This window comes from Harpegnathos saltator, unplaced genomic scaffold (genome assembly GCF_003227715.2).
Source record: "Harpegnathos saltator strain DR-91 unplaced genomic scaffold, Hsal_v8.6 scaffold83, whole genome shotgun sequence".
Classification (NCBI taxonomy): Eukaryota; Metazoa; Arthropoda; class Insecta; order Hymenoptera; family Formicidae; genus Harpegnathos; species Harpegnathos saltator.
The window spans coordinates 1416018-1439393 of record NW_020230682.1 but is presented as its reverse complement, the minus strand read 5'-3'; the positions used below and the strand labels follow the sequence as shown (position 1 = coordinate 1439393).

The 23376-nt window shown below is 45.1% G+C and overlaps 5 protein-coding genes across 13 annotated transcripts in view; 2 read left to right on the top strand and 3 right to left on the bottom strand.

Annotated features, from left to right (window-relative positions):
- wake (ankyrin repeat and fibronectin type III domain containing protein wide awake) overlaps positions 1 to 7593 on the bottom strand; it is an 88732-nt gene extending 81139 nt beyond the window's left edge. For all 3 annotated transcript variants that reach the window (XM_025307131.1, XM_025307134.1, XM_025307133.1), the window contains exon 1: positions 7284 to 7593. In XM_025307131.1, the coding sequence (XP_025162916.1) occupies positions 7284 to 7286 (3 nt within the window). In that variant the 5' untranslated portion in view covers positions 7287 to 7593. The remainder of the gene's footprint in view (positions 1 to 7283) is intronic.
- Positions 7594 to 9795: 2202 nt separating this feature from the next.
- On the top strand, positions 9796 to 10829 carry maf-S (MAF bZIP transcription factor K). Its single transcript, XM_011136931.3, has 2 exons — positions 9796 to 9994; positions 10209 to 10829. Exons 1-2 carry the CDS (start codon positions 9968 to 9970, stop codon positions 10590 to 10592), a joined length of 411 nt encoding a protein of 136 aa, XP_011135233.1. The 5' UTR covers positions 9796 to 9967; the 3' UTR covers positions 10593 to 10829.
- Mt2 (tRNA (cytosine(38)-C(5))-methyltransferase) lies at positions 10691 to 12656 on the bottom strand. 3 transcript variants are annotated; one of them, XM_011136928.3, is made up of 3 exons: positions 12424 to 12656; positions 12090 to 12295; positions 10691 to 11979 (listed from the first exon to the last, which is right to left on the bottom strand). In XM_011136928.3, the coding sequence occupies exons 2-3, from the start codon at positions 12142 to 12144 to the stop codon at positions 10952 to 10954; spliced, it is 1083 nt and encodes a 360-aa protein (XP_011135230.1). In that variant the 5' UTR covers positions 12145 to 12295; positions 12424 to 12656; the 3' UTR covers positions 10691 to 10951. The 3 variants fall into 3 exon arrangements, with proteins under 3 accessions (XP_011135230.1, XP_011135231.1, XP_011135232.1); XM_011136929.3 differs by lacking the exon at positions 12424 to 12656 and adding an exon at positions 12391 to 12409; XM_011136930.2 differs by lacking the exon at positions 12424 to 12656 and having other exon boundaries at positions 10977 to 11211; positions 11355 to 11979; positions 12090 to 12384.
- A 346-nt stretch (positions 12657 to 13002) lies between these two features.
- Positions 13003 to 18136, bottom strand: LOC105180696 (eukaryotic translation initiation factor 2-alpha kinase). 2 transcript variants are annotated; one of them, XM_011136933.3, is made up of 13 exons: positions 17653 to 18136; positions 17204 to 17330; positions 16899 to 17073; positions 16540 to 16696; positions 16246 to 16414; positions 15913 to 16177; positions 15714 to 15830; positions 15393 to 15555; positions 15220 to 15307; positions 14935 to 15146; positions 14002 to 14803; positions 13568 to 13921; positions 13003 to 13480 (listed from the first exon to the last, which is right to left on the bottom strand). In XM_011136933.3, exons 1-13 carry the CDS (start codon positions 17796 to 17798, stop codon positions 13307 to 13309), a joined length of 2949 nt encoding a protein of 982 aa, XP_011135235.1. In that variant the 5' UTR covers positions 17799 to 18136; the 3' UTR covers positions 13003 to 13306. The 2 variants fall into 2 exon arrangements, with proteins under 2 accessions (XP_011135235.1, XP_011135236.1); XM_011136934.3 differs by having other exon boundaries at positions 15759 to 15830.
- A 98-nt stretch (positions 18137 to 18234) lies between these two features.
- LOC105180697 (protein bric-a-brac 2) lies at positions 18235 to 23042 on the top strand. 4 transcript variants are annotated; one of them, XM_011136937.3, is made up of 5 exons: positions 18237 to 18388; positions 18778 to 18855; positions 19060 to 19251; positions 19478 to 19654; positions 22129 to 23041. In XM_011136937.3, exons 3-5 carry the CDS (start codon positions 19069 to 19071, stop codon positions 22876 to 22878), a joined length of 1110 nt encoding a protein of 369 aa, XP_011135239.1. In that variant the 5' UTR covers positions 18237 to 18388; positions 18778 to 18855; positions 19060 to 19068; the 3' UTR covers positions 22879 to 23041. The 4 variants fall into 4 exon arrangements, with proteins under 4 accessions (XP_011135240.1, XP_011135239.1, XP_011135238.1 ...); XM_011136936.3 differs by lacking the exon at positions 18237 to 18388 and adding an exon at positions 18399 to 18700; XM_011136938.3 differs by lacking the exon at positions 18778 to 18855 and having other exon boundaries at positions 18235 to 18388.
- The last annotated feature ends 334 nt before the right edge of the window (positions 23043 to 23376 follow it).

The following is a 23376-nucleotide window of genomic DNA, read 5'->3' as shown; positions in this document are numbered from 1 at the left end:
CGAGATATCGCGCCACCGAGGAAGGGAGGGAAGGAAAGAGAGAGAGAGAGAGAGAGAGAGAGAGAGAGAGAGAGAGAGAGAGAAATAAGGCAGTAACGAGGCTTATCGCGGCCAGCGATGGCGATTACAAAGTTGAAGGGTAATTACCTGGCAATGATTAGTCGAGGCCGTGTCGGCTGCGCCTGAGGACACGGCATATCTGCGTATATCTCTGAGCATTATCAGGCCGATATAAAGACAGACAGACAGACGGAGAAAGAGGGAAAGAGAGAAAGAGAGAAACAGCGCCAGGCACAGAGGGAGGGTGGAGCCTCGATTGTTACTAAACTGCTTTAAACCTCGCCCCGTCGTTATGGCCCGAGAAACTTTCCCGCAATTTGCCGCAGTTTCAATGAAGTTTCAATCACGGAGGGCGTAATTTCGCCACCGCTTTGAATGCCTCCTAATAACGAACGCGATGCTTATTGCCCTCGCAACGCGTCGAACGCGCGCGCGCGCGCGAATGAATAGCGGCAAAAATTCGATAAAAACTGCCACGGCGCGGCGTGGTCGCGCGAGAAATACGCTGCTTGCGTTAGTATTTCATTTCTCACCCTCCGATTCGTTCGTCTGTCGCTTCACGGTCATGTCGCCCCCGCGGTTACGACAACGACGACGACGACGACGACGACGACGGTACACGTGCCGCGTCTTGTCGTTTCAATTCTTCGGGAAGCGAAACGCTCCGTCACGCCTTTAACCTTGTCGATCAAGAACGACCACGCCGCGCGGTCATGACGACACGAATTTACCGTGCGTGCCCTCCTCTTCCCGCCCTCCAGTCATGGCGGACACGTGTGAAGAATTTAACGATATCGCAGGAACAACGCTCTCGACTCTTCGGAAAAATGTTTCGGACGCGAGGGAGCTCTCCGCGCTCAAATAAGCGAGGAGACAAAGTTTCGCAAGAACGAGAGAGAGAGAGAGAGAGAGAGAGAGAGAGAGTAGAGTTTACTCACCCTGAAGAAAGCCCCTTGGGTGGGGTGTACGGTAATTATGCAAAGTACTTAAATACATGAATGATGACGAGCGAGCGAGTTTGGCTGAAACTCGTGAGTGGAGGAGGCGATGCCGAAATAGAGAGCAATCAATGGCAGAGTGAAAAGAAATGGAAGAGACGTTGAATCAAACTGATAAGGAAGAGAGAGAGAGAGAGAGAGAGAGAGAGAGAGAGAGGGTGAGAGCGTTGCGCGCTACAGCTGTTTAGTTCGCGAGACGTCGCGGCTGCGGCCGTTTGTCTCGCGTGACGTTTCTTTTTATAGCCACCCACTGAGATGTCCGGGCGAACGTTGCGCGCGCGCGATTCTCACTCCAGATATAAAAGTTGCTTTATTTTTAGAGGCGCGTATCACGCAACATTCGCAGTGACGTCGGCGGCGCACGTCGCCTATTACGTCACCGTAGTTACCCCCTCGCGGGCGTTTCATCGCGAGCGCTTTACGAGCGCTCGCAAAAGTTGCATTCAGAATTAGACCCCCCCCCCTCGTCCCCGCTCGGTGTATGAGCGAGGCGGAATCCCGCTGTGTTGTTGTCTCACGTTTGAAGAGCGAAATAGTTGGACACGAGAGCGCTCTCTCGTTAGCGCGGAGGCTCGCGGCTCGCCGATGGAAATGCAATTTCCGCGAGGCTGCTGGAAGGCGGAAGGGTCGAGCGGAACGCGGGCGCGCGAGACGTCCGGGTAATGGCCGCCGCTACGTGCGGCACAATTTCACGAAGACGCATACTGCACGCGGCGCGGATACCACGCGCGCGATCGGCTGTCGCATCGCGGCGCTTCTCGTCGCCGCGCCGCGTCGCGAAGCCGAACGACATTCCGTCGCGCGATTCCCGTCGGACGTGGTCATTTCCCGACATCTCGCGCGTTTTTTCACCTCGTCGACGAGCCGACGAGATGTCGAGTCGTTGTTTGCTGCAAGCGGAAGCGGAGGAAGTCGCTTCCGACGATTTAATTGCGGAAAAACGCGGCCGACCTGACAAGCGACCGGGGGGAATGTCGCCGATAACACGGGCGAAGCTCCGGAGAACTTTTGTCAACATTCATCAGGACGATGTCGACGCGGCTGGCTGACGTGCCGAGTCAGGAGGTGTGGATTAAGGATGAGTGACTGGTGCAAACAGAGGCTGATTTGCAGGGATTTGCCTGGCGCTCGGCGAAAGACCCCCGTGGATTTTCCGTCGCGGACATTTGATACGTAAACAAGCAGCTAAGGAGCCGGGGTGAGGCTTCTTCTTCTCATGAAGCCCCGACAGCTTCGGAGCTCCGAGCGGGATAATTATTCGCGACGGGCCGGATCGCTCGGGGTTGCGTCTCGCTCGCCGCCGATAAAAGTTGCCGCGAGCGACGAAGACAGGCAAGCCGGCGGGGTAACGCGACGGAGGGATGCTCGAGTCTTTGAGGTCTTCGCATAATATGGTCGTTAAATGCCATTCAGAAGTTTCGCCGGCAACTATTCTAGAAACGTGACACAATAGCGAAGCACCTAAAGGCGCATTTGGTTAGGTCGTCGAATTGTGGGCAATGGGAACTATTCAGGGCAGCTATCTCGCGCGACGGAGAGGGAGAGAGAGAGAGAGAGAGGGAGAGAGAGGGGGGGAGAGAGAGAGAGAGAGAGAGAGAGAAAGGGAGACAGGGATACGCGATCGTATGGAGCTTCTGCTGGAGATTAATGGAATCCTCGACAGGATGTTGTAACGTAGCGCAGCGGACGGTTGCGTACCGCTGACGCGGTTGGGAGAGGGGCTGGGCGACATGGAGGAGCGTTCGGTCGATTTGTGAACTTTGATTATCAGCAGCCGTGATCGAGAAGTCATCGCGAGTACTTTGTCAGGTTCGTCGCTCGCGCAGCAAAGGCCGCGCGACAACGGGAAACGCGGTGATACGATCCTCCCTCGAGAACGCAAGTCTTTGAAAGTCGAGGTTCGCCGCCTGAGGGGGAGCAATACCGCGGAAAATCTTCGTCGAGAAAGTCACGTCGAGGGAGTCGCGCGAGGAGTAATTATGTGTCGCGAGATTAACCACGCGGCGAAGTGCGATATTGTGTTTCGGCGTCTCTGCTGGCCGAGTGTTTCTCGGATTGGATGCTCAAAAAGCTCGCGCGCCATTCTCTCGAAAGTGAAGCTCAATTTTTTGCAGCCAGCTTGGCGGACGTAACGAGCCGCTGAGCTGAGATTGAAAACAGCGTCAAAGTTTTTCGCGGAAATTTTGAAACGTCGCTCTTTGCGATGGCGAATTTTCCAGGGTAGGAACTTTGACGTGTCGTGCGACTCGTCGTCGCAAATCAAATCCACCCGTCATTTCGCCATCTTGCTGCTTTAATAATTTTTAAATTTTCAAAGGTCGAAAATTTAACAAAAGTTAGGGCACTATTATAGTAATATATTCTTGATAGTAAATAAAGTAAAAAAGATTAATACTATTTTTTCTTTCGACGAATAGTTAGCGAGATATCGTAAGTTAAATGGTGGAAAAGTTACCAAGTTTTTCTTAAATATTTCAAAAAATATTAGGCAAATAAAAAAATGTTCCAGACAAAAGTTGCTAAAATTAATTGATAGAAAAAGAAGATGTAATAAAAAGTTGGGCTTTTAATTTAAAAAAATTAAATTGACCTTCAACTGATCTTGAAAATGCCCTCCAAATAAAAAACTGATAATACCATTCTCTTTCCCCTTCGAAATCACAGAACACGTGTTTGAGCTTTTTTCAATATCTTTCATAGTTTTCGAGATTTTTTATCTGTTACGTTTGAAATTTAGCACCCTGTATATTCCCGAGATAAGAATCCCGATTTTACTTTGATGAATCTAAGACACGCCGACTATTCGTAAACAGCGACTATTCGTAAACAGCTCTTTCGAAAGCCCGCTTCTCCGGAGCTCTTTGCGCGAAATTCAGCTCGCAAGCGATTAACAGGCCACGGAGATCAACAGGACGGATTAATCGAGGCGCTGCTGCGCTGATTGTGTGATTAAAGCTCGCATCGTCGCTCGAGCGCACAGGGCTGTGTTTGCTCGTCGGTCCCGGTAACGTTAATACTCGCGATCGATCGGGGACGATCGACATCTCCAATTTGAGACAAAATCGCGAGCGCAATGCCGCCGCGTAACGTATGCCGTAACGACCTGCCCGATTAAGCCCTCCGCGTCGATTTTCAAGGTCGGACTCTAATACGAGCCGGAGCCCATTCATTATTCGTGCGATCGCGCGATAAGAATCACCGCGAGCTGCGCCGGCCATTTTCGCGCGGCTCTTTATTCGGCGAGCGACCCGCCGAATAAACGTTCGTATCACGCTCGACCGCGGCGTTGATTATTAATCCCGTAATTGTGCGCGACTTCCGCGCCGGTCGCGGCGCGGTGCAATCACGTCGTCGTGATGAAACGCGAAGTGAAATCGTCCCGCGGAATCATCCGCGCGTCTCGTCCGCCGCGGCCCGACGCGCTAATGAAACACTTCATTAGCCGTGTTAATTTATTAACGCGCCACCGCCGACGGCCCGACAAATCGAGCAGCGCATCGGGACGATCGACAGCGCCGTGAAAAATCGAATCCACTGTATTGATGCCATCGCCGCGAAAACTAGATTTGCGTGCAAATGAGAGCGAAACAATAGCGCGATTGCACGCACGCGCGCGCGTTCGTTTTGATCCACGCCGCGCGCGAGGCCGAATTAAGTCATCCCGGAGATAAATGAGACGCGAGTTTCGCTGCTGACGGAGGGAAAGTACTCTGGCGAGTGTATATAAAGAAGAGACTGCGGAGGAGGAGAAGGAGGAGGAGGAGGAAGAGAAGGAGGGAAAAAATGAATCCACGACGAGAGGAATCGCGGATACGTCCGAGCGGGGGGGGGGGAGGGGGAGCGGAGAATAGAGCCGAGATAACAAATCGAGGAGCTTTGTGAGACGAAGGGGAAGAAAGCTGGGAAGCTTAAAAGCCCTCTCGATGCGATCTCAGCTCGCCCTTCTCGCGCCGCGCTGCTTAGCCCTCGTACCTTTTCGTCTTCGTTCTTGGCCGAGCGAAAACATACGGACCGGTGGCGTGCGTTAAGCCACCACCTCCTCTCTTTGAATTATTCATACAATTTCTGCCGACGCTCGTCGTCGGACAACGAGGCGGCGGCTCGTGCGCGCAATTACTTCGAGACAGCGGTGGCGAGCCGACGACGCGGCCGGAGGACGACGTCCTTTGACGAACGTAAAGCCAATCGTTAAGCGGTGCTTGTAATGGAGACTCGTGCGTCGCCCGAGTCTCCCCCACGACGAAGGCTCTCGAAATTAGACGATCCGCGTCGCTGTGGAGAGAAGCGCGACTTTGGCCATTATTTTTATCGCCCGCGCGTAAAGCGACTGTACGGGGATATCGCGAAAATCCCCCGTGAGCTACGACGCGATAAAACTCACCGTTCTCCTTTTCTCCCTCGCGCTCTCACCCTCTGGAAATCCCGGCCGACGGACTTTCCCGTCGGTGAATATCGAGCCGGAGTTCGCGATTCGAGATGGAAAAACGAAGGCGCGAGCTTAACCGCGAGATGGCTAAAGAGAACGGGAGGGCGGGAGGGAGAAGGGGAGGGAGAGAGAGAGAGAGAGAGAGTCGCCCGTTTTGTTTCTCGCCCGTTCAGCCGACGAGAGACCACTTTCCCGCCCGACTGCGGCGAGAGCCGTGAATTTGAATTTGTTTGAATTTGAAGCCGAACAAGCGCGTAATTGATGGCGGCCGATTAATTCGCTCGCTCGCGATTCTGCGCCGCGTCCGCGGCGGCCGGGCCTCGTGCTTTCGCGCTGGCCAGCGTGGCCGTGCGTGTTATTGATCACCACAATTATAGGTACGATTTCTATAACGGACTGTACGTAATCGTATGCACGGCACAACTGTCTGATTATGCGCTTCGCTGCCGGTTACGAGACGGCGGAGTCACAGCTTTCCTCCGCAACCGCGGCCATATCGTCCGACTGACGCAGCGATTTTATTCCGCCCGGAACTCGCCGAGAGAGAGAGAGAGAGAGAGAGAGAGAGAGAGAGAGAGAGAGAGAGAGAGAGAGAGAGAGAGAGAGAGAGAGAGAGAGAGAGAGAGAGAGAGCGGAGGAGAGATACGTTACATTGTAACGCGGCGTGATGAAGATAAGGAGGAAAGGAACATCGCGCACGTCGTGCGCGACGAAGTCGTCCGAGAGCTCGTGTCTCGACGTGACGCGACAGATAACCGATACCTTCGACATCCCCCGCGGAAGAGACTCCACTCGTGATCTCTTTGCCCTTGCTCGCCGCGCGCGGAAATCCTCGGCGAAGAGCGAGCGTTACTCTTCTTCGCCTTCGCGGCCGGCGGCTAATATCGCCTTTTGGAGCCTTTAGGGGCGCCGCCGAGGACAGCGGCGGGCCTGTCCTCGCCCTCCGGCCGCAGCGCACCCTGCGGTAGGTGCGTTTGCCTTCTTCACCCTGCATCGCGATCACTCGTGCCCTCGCCGCGGGATTCTCGGGGATCGCGGAGGCGGACGGCGCCAGCCAGCCGCGTTAATTGCCGCCCGCTACGTCAATGTTGATTTTCACGGGCGAATTGTCTCTCCCCTCCTTCCCTCCCCCCCCCTTCCTCCCTGTTTCCCCGATCTTTCTGAAACCCTGCTCAATTTCCTGCGTGCGTGTCTCTTTATTTAGCCGATTCAACGAAACTTCACCGGCTCGCTGCCCGCACTCGTGCCCCCTCCCCCCTCCTCCGCCCCTCGTTGGCGTATTTTCGCGGAGACCGTCGAATTTTCCGCGTGAAACCCCCCGGCACTCTTGCCCCCGTTATCACTCGAATAGCCGCGAATGAGATTGCCGCCCTCCGCACTACTTCATCCCCGTCCGTTTTCACCCCCTTTCGGAAAGCTGCCACCCTCTCTGTCGTCCCGTCGGAGATCTCTCCAGCTGCGACCGTGCGAACGGAAACCTACTCGACTACGCCTGGAGAGAATCGCGCCGCTGTTCCTCTATTATTCTCTCGTCGCCCGTCGCCGCTTGCGCCTTGCGGAGGGTGCACGAGAGGTAGAGAGGGAGGGTCGCTCTCGCGCCACTCTCGAGAGCTTTCACTGCGAGAGTTGAACACGGGGGACGCGCATCTCGCCCCGTGAAAAGACAGTACTTTCTTCTCAACATCCGGAGACGCGCCGCTTTGGAGCGGACGGGACCTCCCCCTCCCCCCTCGCCCCTCTCCCGTACGTGAAATCGCGATCACTCGCGCGGATTTGGATACTCGGCCGGGGATACAGACCATCAGTGTCGTCCGCGTGAGCAACGGCAGCCGTTAGGCATTTCCTCGCCGGAAGTGCTCCAGCCGCCGGGGGGGCGGGGGGACGACGACAACAACAACAACAACAACAACAACAACGGAGGGCGCGCGCGCGCGCGCGCGTTCCTTATTCTCGGGGCTGGGGCGGTCGCGCGTGGATATTCTTTCTCCTCGCGCAAGCGACTGCGGTCGCGCGTGCTCGGGCCAAAGGGCACGACCGACCGTGCGCGCGGCGTCGGCGATGTGATACGCGCGTCGCGACGTCCGGCCACCGACTGTCGGCTGCGCCTCGACGGGACGTCGACGCGACGCCCGAAGACCACCGAGGACGACCGACGACGCCTCTGCTCGCGCTATAGCTCGCCGCTGGAAATTCGCTGCAATTTCCTACGGCGCTTCCACGAGCACTGCGCGCACCCGGGGAACCGCGTCCGTCGAGGCCGCATTCGGACGTCCTCTCCGGGTCGGGTCGGCTCGGGGGCGAGAGGGGCGGATGCACGCGCGCTTCCGATTTTTTTCCGGGGTGCACGAGCGTTCTCCAGCTGGTGCACCGGAGAACGCCCGGGGCCGCGAGCGAGAGAGTCTCGTCTCGTCTCGTCTGCAGCCCCGAGGCTGCCTACATCGTGTTGAGCGACGGAGATCAGCGTTCTCGCAGGTGGAAGTATCTCGCGTGGGCTCAAGTAGTAGCGATCGATGACGAGTCGGACCGCGCCGAGCTATCGATTCTTACTTTCGGCCGCTTCTCTCGCGCGGATGGAATCCCGCGCTCCTCTCGGGTTCGTCTACTTGGATATCTTTCCACCTTGGAAGAGGTGTTTCTCTTGTTCCGTTTGCTCAGTCATAAGCGCGGGAGATTGCCGCGAGTCGTTCAATAGCCGATAGTCGTTTTACGGGCGCCTGCTTATCGATCGACGCGCTATTTTTACGTGCGCAACGGAGACGCACACACGCATAAATTTCTCCCCAGAGAAATTTGATTCGCTGCGAGAGATACGTGCTTTCCGCCGCGCGTTATGTAACTCACGTGTCATTGGCCGCGCGATCAAGTAAATTTTCGCCGTTGAGCGAGAATCTCCATCAATCTCGTGCCCGTCCCTGTTGTGTATACGCGAGCGAGCATTATGTGCTTCGTCACGTTGTTTTGTGCTCGAATTTCAGCATCGAGAGCCATCGAGCTGAATTGTCGATTTATTTCCGTAGAAAATAATCGCGTGAAATTACGCAACGCAACGGAGGAATTATAAACAGTCTTACCGCGTCTCTCTCTCTCTCTTTCTCTCTCTCTCTCTCTCTCTCTCTCTCTCTCTCTCTCTCTCTCTCTGTCTCTCTGTCTCTCTGTCTCTCTGTCTCTCTGTCTCTCTGTCTCTTTTTCTCTCGCCATTTCGCGGCCATCTGCACATTCAAATGAGACGAGTCTGATTTTAATAATGAAAAGGACACTCGGCGATGCTTGACGTCGTTGGAAAATTCCAGCGACGACTTAAGTAAATGGCGACCAAAGTAAATGACGAGGACAACGTGGAAATGCTCTATATAGTTTTGGCGGCCTCAATGCCGCACAATCATTTATCAAATCGACGGGTGAAACGTAGATTTTTAGATTAAACCGCTTGTATGTGCGTGCGCGGAATACACCGTCGAGTTGCTCTTCAAACGTGCTCGCAATAATTAAACCCGACGTCATAATGGACGGCAATTCGGACTGCTCGACTCGTATCTCGCAAGAGTCGCCGGCTTCGCAGATTAAACCGAGAATAGGAGGTGCGCTTCTTTCGCTTGGCCTCAAATTAACGTGGGACGTGCCGCGAATAAATTCATCGTTACTCTTACGAGTGTCAACTTTGCTTTATACGGCATGATGTTATACGAGTAACGTGCTATTTCAAAATATCGCGACCGTGCTCTCACGTCATGTCAGATGAACGGCGAACGCGTTATAATCGCGGATCGTTCTGTCCTCGAGAGATTTCGATCGTTAAACGTTGCACATCCAAAGGCGCTTATTGTTTGCTATTGTTAGCAAAATACACACCTGCGAGGTAGCCGGACGAACAGTCGGGACGCTCCAAAGACGGCTGGAAATTATTCGTGAGATTTTCAATGTCGCGGAAAAAACGACGCGTCTGTCCGCTGAGAGCGCGCAGGCGAAAAAAGCCGCCCTCGGCCGGTGTCGGTAATGTAGTAATGCAGCTTATCCTCCAGCGAAGATGCGAACCCGTGGGAACGGTTCGTATCTCGGCTAAATTAGCAACCGATAATTTATCAACTGTGTTATGAACTGGGTCATTGAAGAGCAATATCTTTGGCCGCGTTCAGTAGACTCAACGGTTGGACAACATTACTAGATTTTCTATTGAATCTCGCTCCTGATTGGTAAATACTTCTGGGTCTATGAAGAATCTAAAAGAATGCTCCAATCACAGACACTATAATCACCAAGCGCTCTCTGATCACTTTGTTCTACTGAACGCGGCCTTTCAAGTTCCGGTGCTCTTCGCGGTGACGAGTCGATGTTTTTAGGACGATGCGAAAATGGCGAATACGTCTTTGTGGTGTAGCAGAATGACTAAGCAAATTTATCGGGAAAGCACAAAAGACAGGGGAATACGAGCGTTCTCGAGATTATTCTATTCTCGGGCGTGAGAGACTGCCGACTCAGGAGTGGTATGGATGGCAAGAGGTCTATCAAAATGGTACGTTGTCTTTCGACCTCCTCCATGATTCATATTTCTTTTTACGATATTCTGCCGAGTATCAACGCTGCAACGGCGAAGCGAGCGTTATTCCTTTCCGAAACCGCGACAATTTCATCATACGCGAAAATCAAGTGATTTCACATCGCATTGTCCTGCATGAGAATCGTTGAGTCCTCACAATATAACATAACGCTTATTGTTATTAACATAGGACCCGTTATCACCCAACCCCGGCCTAGCGATAAACGATGACGAACTTGTGACGATTTCGGTGCGAGACCTGAACAGGCAATTGAAGATGCGTGGGGTCACCAAAGAGGAGATTGTGCGTATGAAACAGCGGAGGCGCACGTTGAAGAATAGAGGTTACGCAGCTAGTTGCCGCATCAAGCGTATAGAACAGAAAGATGAACTGGAGACTGAAAAGTCTCAAGAATACCGAGATATGGAGGAGATGCATGAAAACAATAATCGCATGAGGGATGAGATAGAGTCCTGGTACGCAAAGTTTCAAGCGCTTAAGAAATTTGCTATGGAGAAGAAGATTATGATTCCACCAGAATTGGAAATGGAACCTAAGAAGTATAGCGATTGAGTGATGATCAAATACACTTGTTGATCACACACGCGCATGTTAACAACACATGTGCACAATAAGGAGGAGGATTTGATGAGCACCGCAGAAATTGTTTGCTATTTATTTTTTATTTTTATGATTTCTACATGGGCGCAGCGAGGAAACTTCCATTTCCTATGGCTTTTAGAAAAATATAAGGATAGTGTAACATATAAGATTTTTAGATTTTAAGCTGCATAAAATATAACCATGTATATATATACATATATAAACACTTGAGAAACAGATTACAAATATAATGCTATTTACGTAAAGAAAATAAGATTATATATTCAAATGGTAAATGAAATTGGAGGAAGGGCACAGGTAATTGATTCTCATTTATCTTTGTCTTCGGTACATAATAAAAATATTAACTGAGCAACTACATGAACATTTATTGAATTACCTAGTAGTCTGTATTTTTGGCCATCACTAGTGTACTTCGGGAAGACAAAATTTTCTGGGAAACACATTAATCTGCATACCTCTCGGGGAGAGAAGAATCTGAGTTTTAATTCCATCAAAACTGATATTTCTTCGTCTGAATCTTCCCTATGATCAAGAGCTTCGCAATACTTTAAATTGATCATCTCGTCTGAAAATGGACAATATATAGAACCTGTGCCTTCTACATAACGACCATATCCTTTAGTAAAGCAACAAGAACCGTTACTTTCAGGTGTGCGTATGTCTATTACCCATGCCCTTTTTATTAAGAAATTTGGGTGTAATAGATACCTTGATTCTTCCACATATTCTTCCACGATATTATCTAAAGTATAGCATATTTTACCAGACCTAGAATTAGATTTGCCAGTTTTCTCTGCCAACAAAAAGTGCTTACTTTTTGGCAGTAGTTTTAACAATTCAGACGACGAATCATTTTGCAGCGGAGTTTGTTCAAAACAGAATTTTAGATCTTTTCTCTTTGCCAATAAATAATATCTACGTCTACTGTTTGGTATACCAAATTGGCTCGGACTCAACATCAATTCTCTATAGGCATATCCGCATTCTTCTAAACAATCTACCAACTTGTTTCTCATTTGAGATACTTCAAAACCTTGGACATTTTCAAGCAAAATATATTTCAAGTTTTTCAATTTGGGTATCAGGCTTAAAACGTGTAACAAAGAACAAGCTCTGCTATCAAGAATATCCCTTTGCAATCCTAATCTTGTAAAAGGCTGACACGGAGGGCTCATAAGTATAGCGTCCACGTCCAACTTGTTCAATGTCTGTGCACTGATAGATTGAATATTTCTATTCATAAGAACAGTTTCCGGAAAATTGTGACGGTAAACATCGTTCGCAACAGGATTTATGTCAATCGCAGCGACGACCTTCGCCGGGATTCCACTTTCTGAAATGACACGCGTGTGTAACTTGAGCATGACAACTTGGCCATAGGTTAACTTTTAATCATGACTAATGTGTTGAGATTAACGAGACAATTCTCGTATTTATATTTACCTAAGAGCGCAAAATGCATTCCTCCAATGCCACTGTATAGCTCCAATACCTTCATTGTATATGTTGAGGAGAAAACGTTGCTGTTCGATGTAAACGGTTCAACGTGCAGCCAAGTGACAGCTCGTGTGTATACCAATCGATGTTAACCCCTTGCACTATGATTTAAGTCACAACAGCACGTGTCAAAGTCGGTGATAAAGTTGCATCTGTAATGCCCAATCTACATAAATCGTAAGTCATAAAAAGCAAATTGCAGACGCAGAACAAAACACGTAAAAATTGGACGATATGACGATCTTACTCGCGCTTCTTATATTTGGTTCAATATACGTACCACGAACCCGACTCGTGTTTCTTATGTTTGGCCCGCAAGCCGTATCACGTGTCTCACATATTGTACGGCAAGGAATTAATATCGTTCTTCAGTTCAAATTTTTTTTAATTTCCTCTCAAGAGAGATACCACCAACGGTAGTTTAAAAGTGATGATATATGCAGAACCGACTGTTTTAGCAATCGAAAACAACACGAATATTTGTACCCTGACTTAAAATCTGAACCAGACGTGTTTCGTAAATTTTTAGAATTGCATTCATGCTCGTCGAAACAGAGGAAATGACTAACCCGAAAAAAATGTGTCTCTGTTTTTAAACAGAATGTTGAGCTAATTTGCAAGAATTTCCGGTGGTCGTAGAAAGTCGAAATATATGTCTCTCAATTGTAAGAAAAACAAGGAAAGAATATATATATTATTTTAATCTTGAAAATATAATCTTGAAAATTTTAATTTTTGAAAATAGCTAGCCACTCATCTCTCTTATACACAGATGATTTGAAGAAACAATTATCGACATACTTGTATTTTTCGAGATTATTTATTAAAATATGATTTTGATAAAAAAAAATCAATGATATACATATAATATATGCATGAGTGATACATGAAACTTTATGAAATAAAATTGTATCATATCACAATCTATTCCGCATGTTGCCAACATATGTGGTATTAAAGTTTTATACATATGTGTACATTATACATTTTCTTTTTCACAAAATCCCCAGGAAAAGTATTTTTCTCTTCAAGACGTTTGGGGATGTTTAAGTGATATTTTTATTGGGGAAAGAAAATAAATAATAATGATCATTGAAATACTAAAAATTAAAAACATATTTATAACCTGTATACTCATGATTCATAATCAAACATTACTATCACTAGTTGGAGGAATGTCTAGTCCGTCGTGGCAACTCAAAGTGACTTTTTAAATCTTCATTTATATGAAGTTTGTTAACTGCTTGATAATTCAGCAAAGGAGGTCTTGCCTTAATGCCAATAGCTGTAGGTCGTTTGGCAGGATCTTCATCCAACATCATTTTGAGCAAATCATACTGTAAGAAGGATATTTTATGTTGCTTGTATGACAGGGCAACGTTGATAAACAATAAGATAAACTGTCATATTCTTAACAATCTTACCTCAGCTGCATGTTGTTCTGCAAAATTGCTCGGAAAAATGGATTTCCTCAAATCCGTAAGCACCATCGCTCTTTCCATATCGGTGGAGAAAGGTGTGAGGAGCTCAAAGTAAATAATCCCCAAGGAGTAAATATCTACCTTGTAATCGTAAGTTTTACCGTTTGCCTGTTCGGGTGACATGTACAAATGCGTGCCAACACACGCGGTATGTATGCTATCCATTGGACTACCGTCCACGGTCTCATTATCAGACACAGGTGTACGAGTTCCATCGTAATCCTTAGTCATCGTAGTTGCAAGGCCGAAATCGCCAACCTTAATACTATCGTTGAGGGCGAAGAATATGTTTGATGGCTGAAGGAGAATTGAATATTTTTTCTAATCCATATAAAAAGGAAGAAGAATATAGCACATTAGACATTACATAAAAATACCTTCAAATCTCGATGAATTAAACCTTGCAGGTGGATATATTCCACCGCGTCCACTATTTGTTGAAAAATGCTCAACACCCGAAGGGGATCTCGAACTGACGAATTCTGCTTCAGCCATTCTTTGAGGCTCAGTCTTTGGCACAACTGCATTTGTATATATAGGAACGTTCTTGTTTTGGAAGCGTTTGATTTGACGGCCAGTTGTAAGGAGAGCGCGGCCTTTCGACGGTCGCGAATTCTTTTCTTGTTTGTACTGTTACTATCGGTTTCTTCCGTAACACTGTTATCGCTTTCTTCCGTAACACTGTCATCAGTTTCTTGTGTCGCAATATTGTTATCGCTTCCTTCGAACACAATGCTTTCAGAGCGATTACTGTTGTCGATAAATGGTGAATTTTTAGCTGCATTTTCTGAAAGAGACGCATCCGAACTGTCGCTACAATTACCAATATCAATTGCATCATCACGTTGCGTTCCGCCTGAACGTTCGAATGTGACGACTGAATCGTTGGTCGTTGTTGCTATCTTGTCCAACTCGTAAGCTTCATAGGCACTCTCTACGGATGGCGAGTCGATTTGTGGCACATCAATGCACACGGAATCCTTGGGTTTTGTTTCAGTCTCAGAGATTAGCGATGGGCAACCAGACGAGGACAGTTTAAGGGCCCACTGTTTGTCGTGTTGCTCTTGCCATCCAGAGGGAGGGCATTCTGTCCAAGTGTTGAAGTATCTTACGATATTAGAATGGTCCAGTTTAGCTAGTGCTCTCACTTCCCGCATTGCGCGCTCCTTTGCATTTTCGCTGCAACATACACGTTGCGCACAATTATATACTTTCGAGTCCTACCATTTAAATTTCACCGTAAATAATGTACCATTTAACAGAAAGTTTAATATTTATCATCATGGAATTGTGCATTGAAGAAGACTTACTTATTTGGGATGGAAATCCTCTTAATAGCATAGTTGCAATAATCTATCTTATTTTTTGCCTCAAAAACAACACCGTATCCTCCTTTACCCAAACAATCCACCGGTTCGAAATCTTTTAGATAACGTGACTCGTAATTATCTGCATTCTCGTTCTCATCGGTAACCTTGATGTCCATTTTGATTTCTGCTATTGGTGTTGCTAATATCACAGGCTGAAACGTCACGCTCATACATACTTGAGATGGATATTAGGATCGATGTCTATTTGTCGAAAAATTCACTTACCGGAATTATAGTATTTTTGCGAATAAAAATTCCCCATTGCGGTGTTAGACTCAACAGGATTATGAGTAATATTACTAAAATTTCTTGCCTATAGTAACGGTAAATTATTAAATATGGTAAAATATAAATGACATAACGGGAAATGTTTTACAACCATGAAAAAAGTTCCTTACCATTTAGACAAAATTATTCTCTGAATCGTTTGAACAGGTTCATTATCTTCTTCAATATGATTTAATATGAATTTTTTCGTATTTGCTGCAAGTTCACTATTGTTGGGCTGTTCGACGAAAGTCGATTTAATTTCATTTGCCGGATATAGATAAAATCCATTCCCTGCAAGACATTAATTATGCATAAAGAGCTCCTGGTGCTAAATTTGTTGTTATAGAATTAACCATGCTCTATCGTCTCTCTCTCTCTCTCTCTCTCTCTCTCTCTCTCTCTCTCTCTCTCTCTCTCTCTCTCTCTCTCTCTCTCTCTTTCTCTCTCACCATTTACATATTCTGAATTATACAATACAGATAACGCAGTTGTACATTGCACTTCACTTATCGTAGTGGAAACTTCCCGATTATCATTCTTATCTGGTAAAATGTTTGTAGCAGTACCTGAAATTAAATGTACATGTATGAAGTAGAAAGAGATAGTAGAAATTTGATAATGAAAATTGCAAGCTTGATTTTTTCATACCAACAGCTGGATAAGGTAGCCATGGATATATCTTAGGTTGAACATGCTTAAAAGATGAATCTAACGAGTCTTTAAATTTCACATTTTCCTGCACGTACAATTGCCTCTGGTGCATGCCTACGTATATGTCCGGGCTGCTCGTTGTGTAGTCGGATCCCCATATCCATGGAGAACTATCAAATAAATTAATTTCTTCCAAAATATCCTGGTTTGTAGAATCTTTGTCTTCTTTTTCACGCCATATCGAAACAATTGGAGAATCAAACTAATAAAGAACAATAATTCTTAACATTCATGAATGCACATGCAACAAGTTGCAATTGTTGTACCAACCTTGTATTGCCACAACTTGTTGGTAGGATCACTCTCATTAATTGCCCAAATCAAACCTTCTGGGATAATAGCTTTGATTTGTACATTCAATAGGGAAACTTTATCTGGACAATAAATTTGTGCAGGAGGTATCAGCACCAAATCATGTTGCCCCACACTAAAATTCCACCTTTAAAGCAAAAAGCAATTGCAAAATTTTTATATACTTTGGCTCATATATTCTCCTCAAATGGCTAAAGATATTATAATTATAACAGTGATTAACATCATGATGCTACAAGAAATATAATTTACCTTTCGATACCTGTACGAGCCTCTACAGCTCGTACAGTTTGTTGAAGTCGCTTAATGACAAGCACTTCTTGCTGTAAATATCCTTTATCATCAGTATTATTTATGCATCCAGTGATGTCACATTTATACAAAATTTTGCCTGTCTTGGTATGTACACCTATAAAGAGAAAGAGAGAAAAAAAGCATTCGCAATTTATACAATATTAACAACAAAAATATTTGAAAGACAAATTTGGCTACTATCAGCTCTACATGTAGCAACATTGTAACATGTGTATAATTTGACTGTGTAACAAATGTTATACAGAATATAGCTGTGTAATTAAACATATCTCTCCCACACCAGGATGTAAACTTACCATAGGAATGTACTTCTTTACCACCTGAAAAGACTAAGTCGTTGGAATAACGAAAGGAGGAATGTAACAATTTGTCAGTTGTTATTGGTAGCAACTCCAGATTTTCACCGTCAAATTTGTACATACCACCATTCAATGATGGGATCAGACGTACCCATTGTCCATTATCATTGAGCTATAAATTATTTTGTCTATGTTATCAATGCGTATTATGTTTCGAGAGGTAATATACTACTTGGCAAAATAGAGGAGGCAATTGCTAATATATCAACAAACACAATCAACATTTATAAAAATTTTATTACTTCTCTGCTATGAATATTAGATGACAACATTGGTCCATTGTTAAAGTCCAAAGTCCATTGTTCTTGTCCATTGTTAGCAGCATCTAGGGCTGATACTTTACCATCCAGCGTACTGACAAATATCAAGCTTGCAAAACAATATATCTGTTTATATACACAGAAGTTTCGCTCAGCTTGCTTCTACATGCAGAAAATGTCTTAAATTGTCGGAAAATACCACGAGTATCATAAACAAATCAATAACCGGTTAATTAAATTTACGCTTGACCCGTCCTTATTTTGACTACAAATCTACGTTCTCGAAACTGTCAATGTTATATCATATCAAAGGAGCGACGTCTGACGTGTAAAAGTCAGAAGGATAATTCCATCGGAACATCGCGGAGTTTTCGCGGAAATTCACCTAGTCAGTTCGAATGAAGGAAAGTACACGTCATTGAACAAATTACCTGCGTAAATTATCGGATTGTTGGGCGCACAATGTCAACTGTTTCGTCTTGGCGGTATCATCGGCGGTAACGAAGAAGCAACAAAAGATCGCGAATATCCCCCAATAGTGAAATAACACTCGTTGCGACACAGGTACATGGAACATCTTCCGATCGCGAAATTAATCAATGCCTATGTATGCATTCTTATCGAATATACTGATATATTTGTGGGTGAGTCAAGCGCACACCGCGTTCGCGCGATCAGTATGTAAACCGATCAAGAGACAAGCGGCGGGCGCGATTCGCAGTACACATGCACCGGAAACTCTCCGATTGACACGCCAAATCGTGCCAGATTGACACGCGAGGCGTAATGCGTCTTTCGTCACGACACAACAACAGCGATAAATCTTTTTTATCTAGTAATTTACCACGAGTTCGACCATACTTTAGAGAGGCGTATCTTGACTGGTGACTTTGCGCCACGCTGTCAAATGACACCAGATAATCCGCTTTTTATCATACAATTTAACGACGCGAGTCATTTCGCCCATTTGATGATAGGTGGTTCCACCTGTCCCTCTAACAGTCGACTTGACACACTCTACTTATAGTTGCTCGCGTGATAATGGCAATTGCCAGATGAGAAAGAGAGAAAAAAGAGAGAGAGAGAGAATGAGAGAGGGAGGGGAGAGGAGAAGAGTGTTGTGCGAAGAAGAATTGATCGTTTATCGCGGACGGTGATTTTCATGAGGTAAGAAGAAACGCGAATTTATGTCTCTTCCAATTCGTCTCGTTTCGCGATTCCTCACCCTGGTCGATCGGATTACGATCTGACGGTAATGACGGCCCGTAAATCACGGGGCGCATGACGGCCGTCCTTTCCTCCAGCCATACCTGAGTACAATAATAGATTTGGCTGGAACCTGCAGCCTGATTAAATAAATAGTATTGTGTCTCTGCCTCTCTCTCTCTCTCTCTCTCTTTCTTTCGGACTGCTCCGCCAGTGGCGTCCGTCTGCATCCCGCTGCTGTGCGAACAACGTTCACCTCGACGTTTTTCCATCGTAATTTCGAAATTCGTATACATAACCTATATCGTTGTTGCGAGATTAAATTGTTACGTGCGTGATGTTACATGCAGGTAACGGGATACGCTTGCTGCCGTAAAATCCGCGCGAGAACGAGTATAGTTCAGCCCCCAACGTACACGTCGTACAAGGTACTGTCGATTGGGAAACGGGTGATTCTTTGTGCTCTTGAGAGTTTCAAGGGAAACGGCCTACGACGGCTCCTCGTTGTTGCAATTGCACATGCAATCGAAATTTTCCGTCTATTGCGCAATGTTGAGATTTAACACCGACACGTAATTTTACTGGAATCTTGTCTCGTATGTAACATGTGGTATTTCCCGTTGCTGTTACAGCAAGCAAGTATGGAGGGTCAACAGTTCTGTTTACGGTGGCATAACTTCCAAAATACACTCTTGAGCTCTCTCCCAAAATTGCTCGACGGTGGTCATCTAACAGATGTCACATTGAGTGCTGGTGGTAGACATATTCATGCTCACAGAATCATATTATCAGCTTGTAGTTATTATTTTAAAGAACTGTTTAAGGTATTTATGTATAAGATGTTTTTATATTTGCATTACGCAAGTGGATATCTGTGCGATACATCAGTCATACTAACATAGCAGAGACATTTGAGTTTTTCCAACATGCTCTATATATTTCAGTTTTAACACAGTGTGTTCTTTGACTGTGCTTTTCTGTTCGCTTTCCTTCTTGCTTCAAGCTTGTCCCAACTGTGAGATATGTAACTTTACAGATGAATTTTTTTAGGACTTGAGCTCTTTGCAACATCCTGTTATCGTGCTACCAGGCATGGAATATGCAAATTTGTGTGCTCTAGTCACTTTTATGTATAATGGAGAGGTGAACATTTACCAGGAACAGTTGCCTGCTCTTTTAGCTATGGCTGACACATTGCACATTCGTGGATTAGCTGATATAGCTGGGGTAAGTTGTCCTTAGCAAACACAATATGACAAACTGTTATCTAATTATTATTTAAAGTATTAGAAGATGAGAGACTCATATATCACGTACATGTTGAAGAAAGAGAGTTGCATAATACATCTTTTTTTGTCCACCTATCCCTCTCCCCCCCCCCTCTCTCTCTCTCTCTGTCTCTCTCTCTCTCTCTCTCTCTCTCTCTCTCTCTCTCTATATATATATATATATATATATATTGTATTTTCCAAATGTAATATATCTTTTTGGTCTCAGCCTCTAATTCTTCTTCTGGTATTAGCACTTGTGGCGTCACGCAGAGTACTTTATCAAAGTTTACGTACATTTAACGCTTTGGATATAATTGTGTAAAAGAAGTAAATATATACATATATAATATTTCTAGATATAAAAAAAGTATAGTTTGACGCGATTATATATATTACGTTGCAATATATCGAGAAATAAAGACTGTGATATTAATGGCGTGCTATTTGGTACTTAAAGGTAATTAGCATGAATAAAAACACTTAATCTTGTTAATACACCTGCATTCGAGCGAAGGATTGCTTATAACAAGGCATGTATTTTGTAAAGATGCTGTTATAGAAGTCGGATTTCCCCTAACACGTGATTCTTCTTACTATTTTCTGTGTAAACACGTACTAAAAATTTTTATCTTTCATCTAGAAACACGTGTGCAAGTTTACGTACGAAATAACTATGGATACGCTCGCGCGTATGCTCGACAGTACGGCCAATACGTAATACATATATACATATATACACAGGCAGATCTTGTGCAACATTTTTTTCATTAACGAGTTGCGACACTTTAAACCACAATAGACTTCTTCTTTGTCCTTTTTTCTTTTTTATTAACACCGACATCACGCTAGACAGTTGTTTACGCATTGTATTATTTGATTTGACAGTATGTCCGTAATTACTCAGTATCTGATAAACGGTACCGCTTGTAAAATATTACATTTCGTATTACTACAATCGTAATCGATACTTTGTATACTACAGCACTTACATTACGCTATAAATTCATATCCCTGCAACATGCATGTGTGATGTCAAACATTGAGAGAATTGCAGAATTTTGCCACGATGTCTTTGTAAATATCTCGATGAAGATCTCAAAAGATTAATTCTTTGAGAATTATTCAGCAGATCGGAAAAAAAAAGAAGAGAGTAAAATCATGTTCGCTTGTTCCTTTCTTAATCTTCTTTATATTACCCTATGATCGTGTTGTTTTGTTCAGGTCACTTAAACACATTCACTGTCGTTCCTCAAGAAGTACTTCACGAAGGAATTATCCGCTACACATATTATGTTCGTACATGCATCGAGAAGGAACGATAATGAATAAAAAAACGATATCCACGAGATCAAGATCGTTGTGTGTGTTGCAACTAAATGCAAGTGGATGCATCCCATGGAACCTTACCCCATAGAATGACTTTACAGGTATATCTAAAATAGCTTCTTCCAACGAATTTCTAAATTACTAAACTGTTATTAGCGAAAGTTAGACGGCGATTTTATACAACACATATGTTTTCCGCAGTACAGTAATGCTTAACACTTTAGTCAAGTGTGGTGACGTAACAAACGTTTAGCATTAATTTGTAAAGGCCCAGGGGCATTAATGATCGGCAGCAGATATATGGAGAAAAAATTGCATGAGATACTTTTGGATAAGATAATTTTGCAGCAAATGAATTTTTACGAGTGCGGTCGGCGAAGCGACCCGTCCCGTGTACTTGAGCTGTTAGAATTCGACATTAGTTAGTATGTAACTCTGTGAAATGAATCGAAACTTGTCGAAAGAGAGCGGAAATTCTGCTGGAATAATTTTCATTTATCACAATGTATACCCGCGACGAATAATATCAAAAGTATGTCTCAAAGATTCATCATGCTAAGTATCCTTAAGTAATATTTTTCTTATATTCCATTTACTTTTATAACAAACAAATTGCACAAAAGCAAATGACTAGACGCGCAACCTGTTACAATTGTGACATTACAATGCAAAGTAAAAAGCCACAGTGCTTTTTTTTCCTTTTTTTTTTTCCACAAAGGTGGTTCATCGTTTTGTTGAATTTCAAAGGATTGGCCGAAATTCATACAGTCTACGTTATATGTCATTAATATCCACACGTTGGAATATACAATCATCATGTGAATTTGAAAGGACGAAAGGGTTTATATATTTGTGCGAATCTGTGCGAATAGCATTACGTGTATCATTACGATATCGTAAGTCCCAATATTTCCAGTAGACACACATAGATCAGATACATGACGCCGCACATAGTAAGACATTTTTTTATTATCACAGTTGATAGCGACATATTCCCCGAGACCACCGTCGTTGAGTTGTTTCTTTCTTTGACAAGAGGAAACACAGCGATCGTTTTGACCCAATTTACCTGATCCCGTGCGTTTGTTCTGTTTTTCATTTCAGAAAAACGCGAGGCGTGATAATAACAGCCTCTACGTGCAGCCACCGGTGGCGACGACACAGCCGCAGGAGAAAGTCTTGTCGAACGAGATGATGATAAAAAAGGAGTCGAAGGATAACAATGTCGCGAGTGTCGAATCGTCGATGGAATCGGTGTCCGCGCCGTTGCTGCCGGAGGTAGCGGATAACTTAGACGAGGAATCGAGCAACGATCGTGAGACTATACCGTATTGCGTAAAGACAAAACCCTATTACTCTATAAACGCGAAGCTAAATCAAAGGGAAAAGGTACCTGTCGTTCCTGCCAACGCGTCCACCGTGAACAAATATATCGATAAAGTGTACTCGGAGAGCGGAATGGACGAAACGACCGCGCTGCCGCCGCCACCACCGCCGTCGGCGCTCATAGAGGATCGATCGATCACGTCCGTGGTGGAGGATGTGAAACCACCGGCACCACCTCCGCCGGCGGTGTGGGACGCGAATTTCAAGTTTCTCGCAGCGTCCGCGCCTAGTAGGACCACCCCTCAAACCTACAACAAGTCCAGTGTCACTTGTCTCATTTGTGGCAAACAGTTGAGCAATCAGTACAACCTGCGGGTACACATGGAGACTCACAGCAACAGCTCGTACAGCTGCGCGGCGTGTTCGCATGTGTCGCGATCCCGAGACGCTCTCAGGAAGCACGTGTCGTACAGGCACCCGGTGACCCCTCCACAGAAACGTACACGTTACAGCGCGTCGAAACCATAAGAGTTTCTCTACTCGTGTTACCATAGACACTCTTAGGTCCCACGCTAGGATCTCCGGATCGAAGATTATGAATTTTGCCCGGTTGAGGTTTGAGGTGAGAGACAGTGAATGAGCGAGTGAGAGGGAGAGAGAAAAAGAAAAATATTTTATTAAATATATTGAATAAAAAGAAACGTATAGACACATACGCACATATATACATGTTATATATATATATATATATATGTTTTATCATATATATGTATATATATATATATAATATTAAACTCTAGAGACTAGACTAATGAGAAAGCTCATGGTACCTCAATTATTTCTGTAAGAGACATTCAGTACCGGACTGATTAATAATAAGACAGGTAATAACATCTTACTCTTTGCGCGTCAAGTGTACAAACGATATAGTAGAGGAAAAAAAGGCGTGATATGTTCCTGAAGACCCTTAGTGTTCGAATTGTTATCGTTTTCTTGTTATTGTTACACCGTTTTAATAAAGATGAA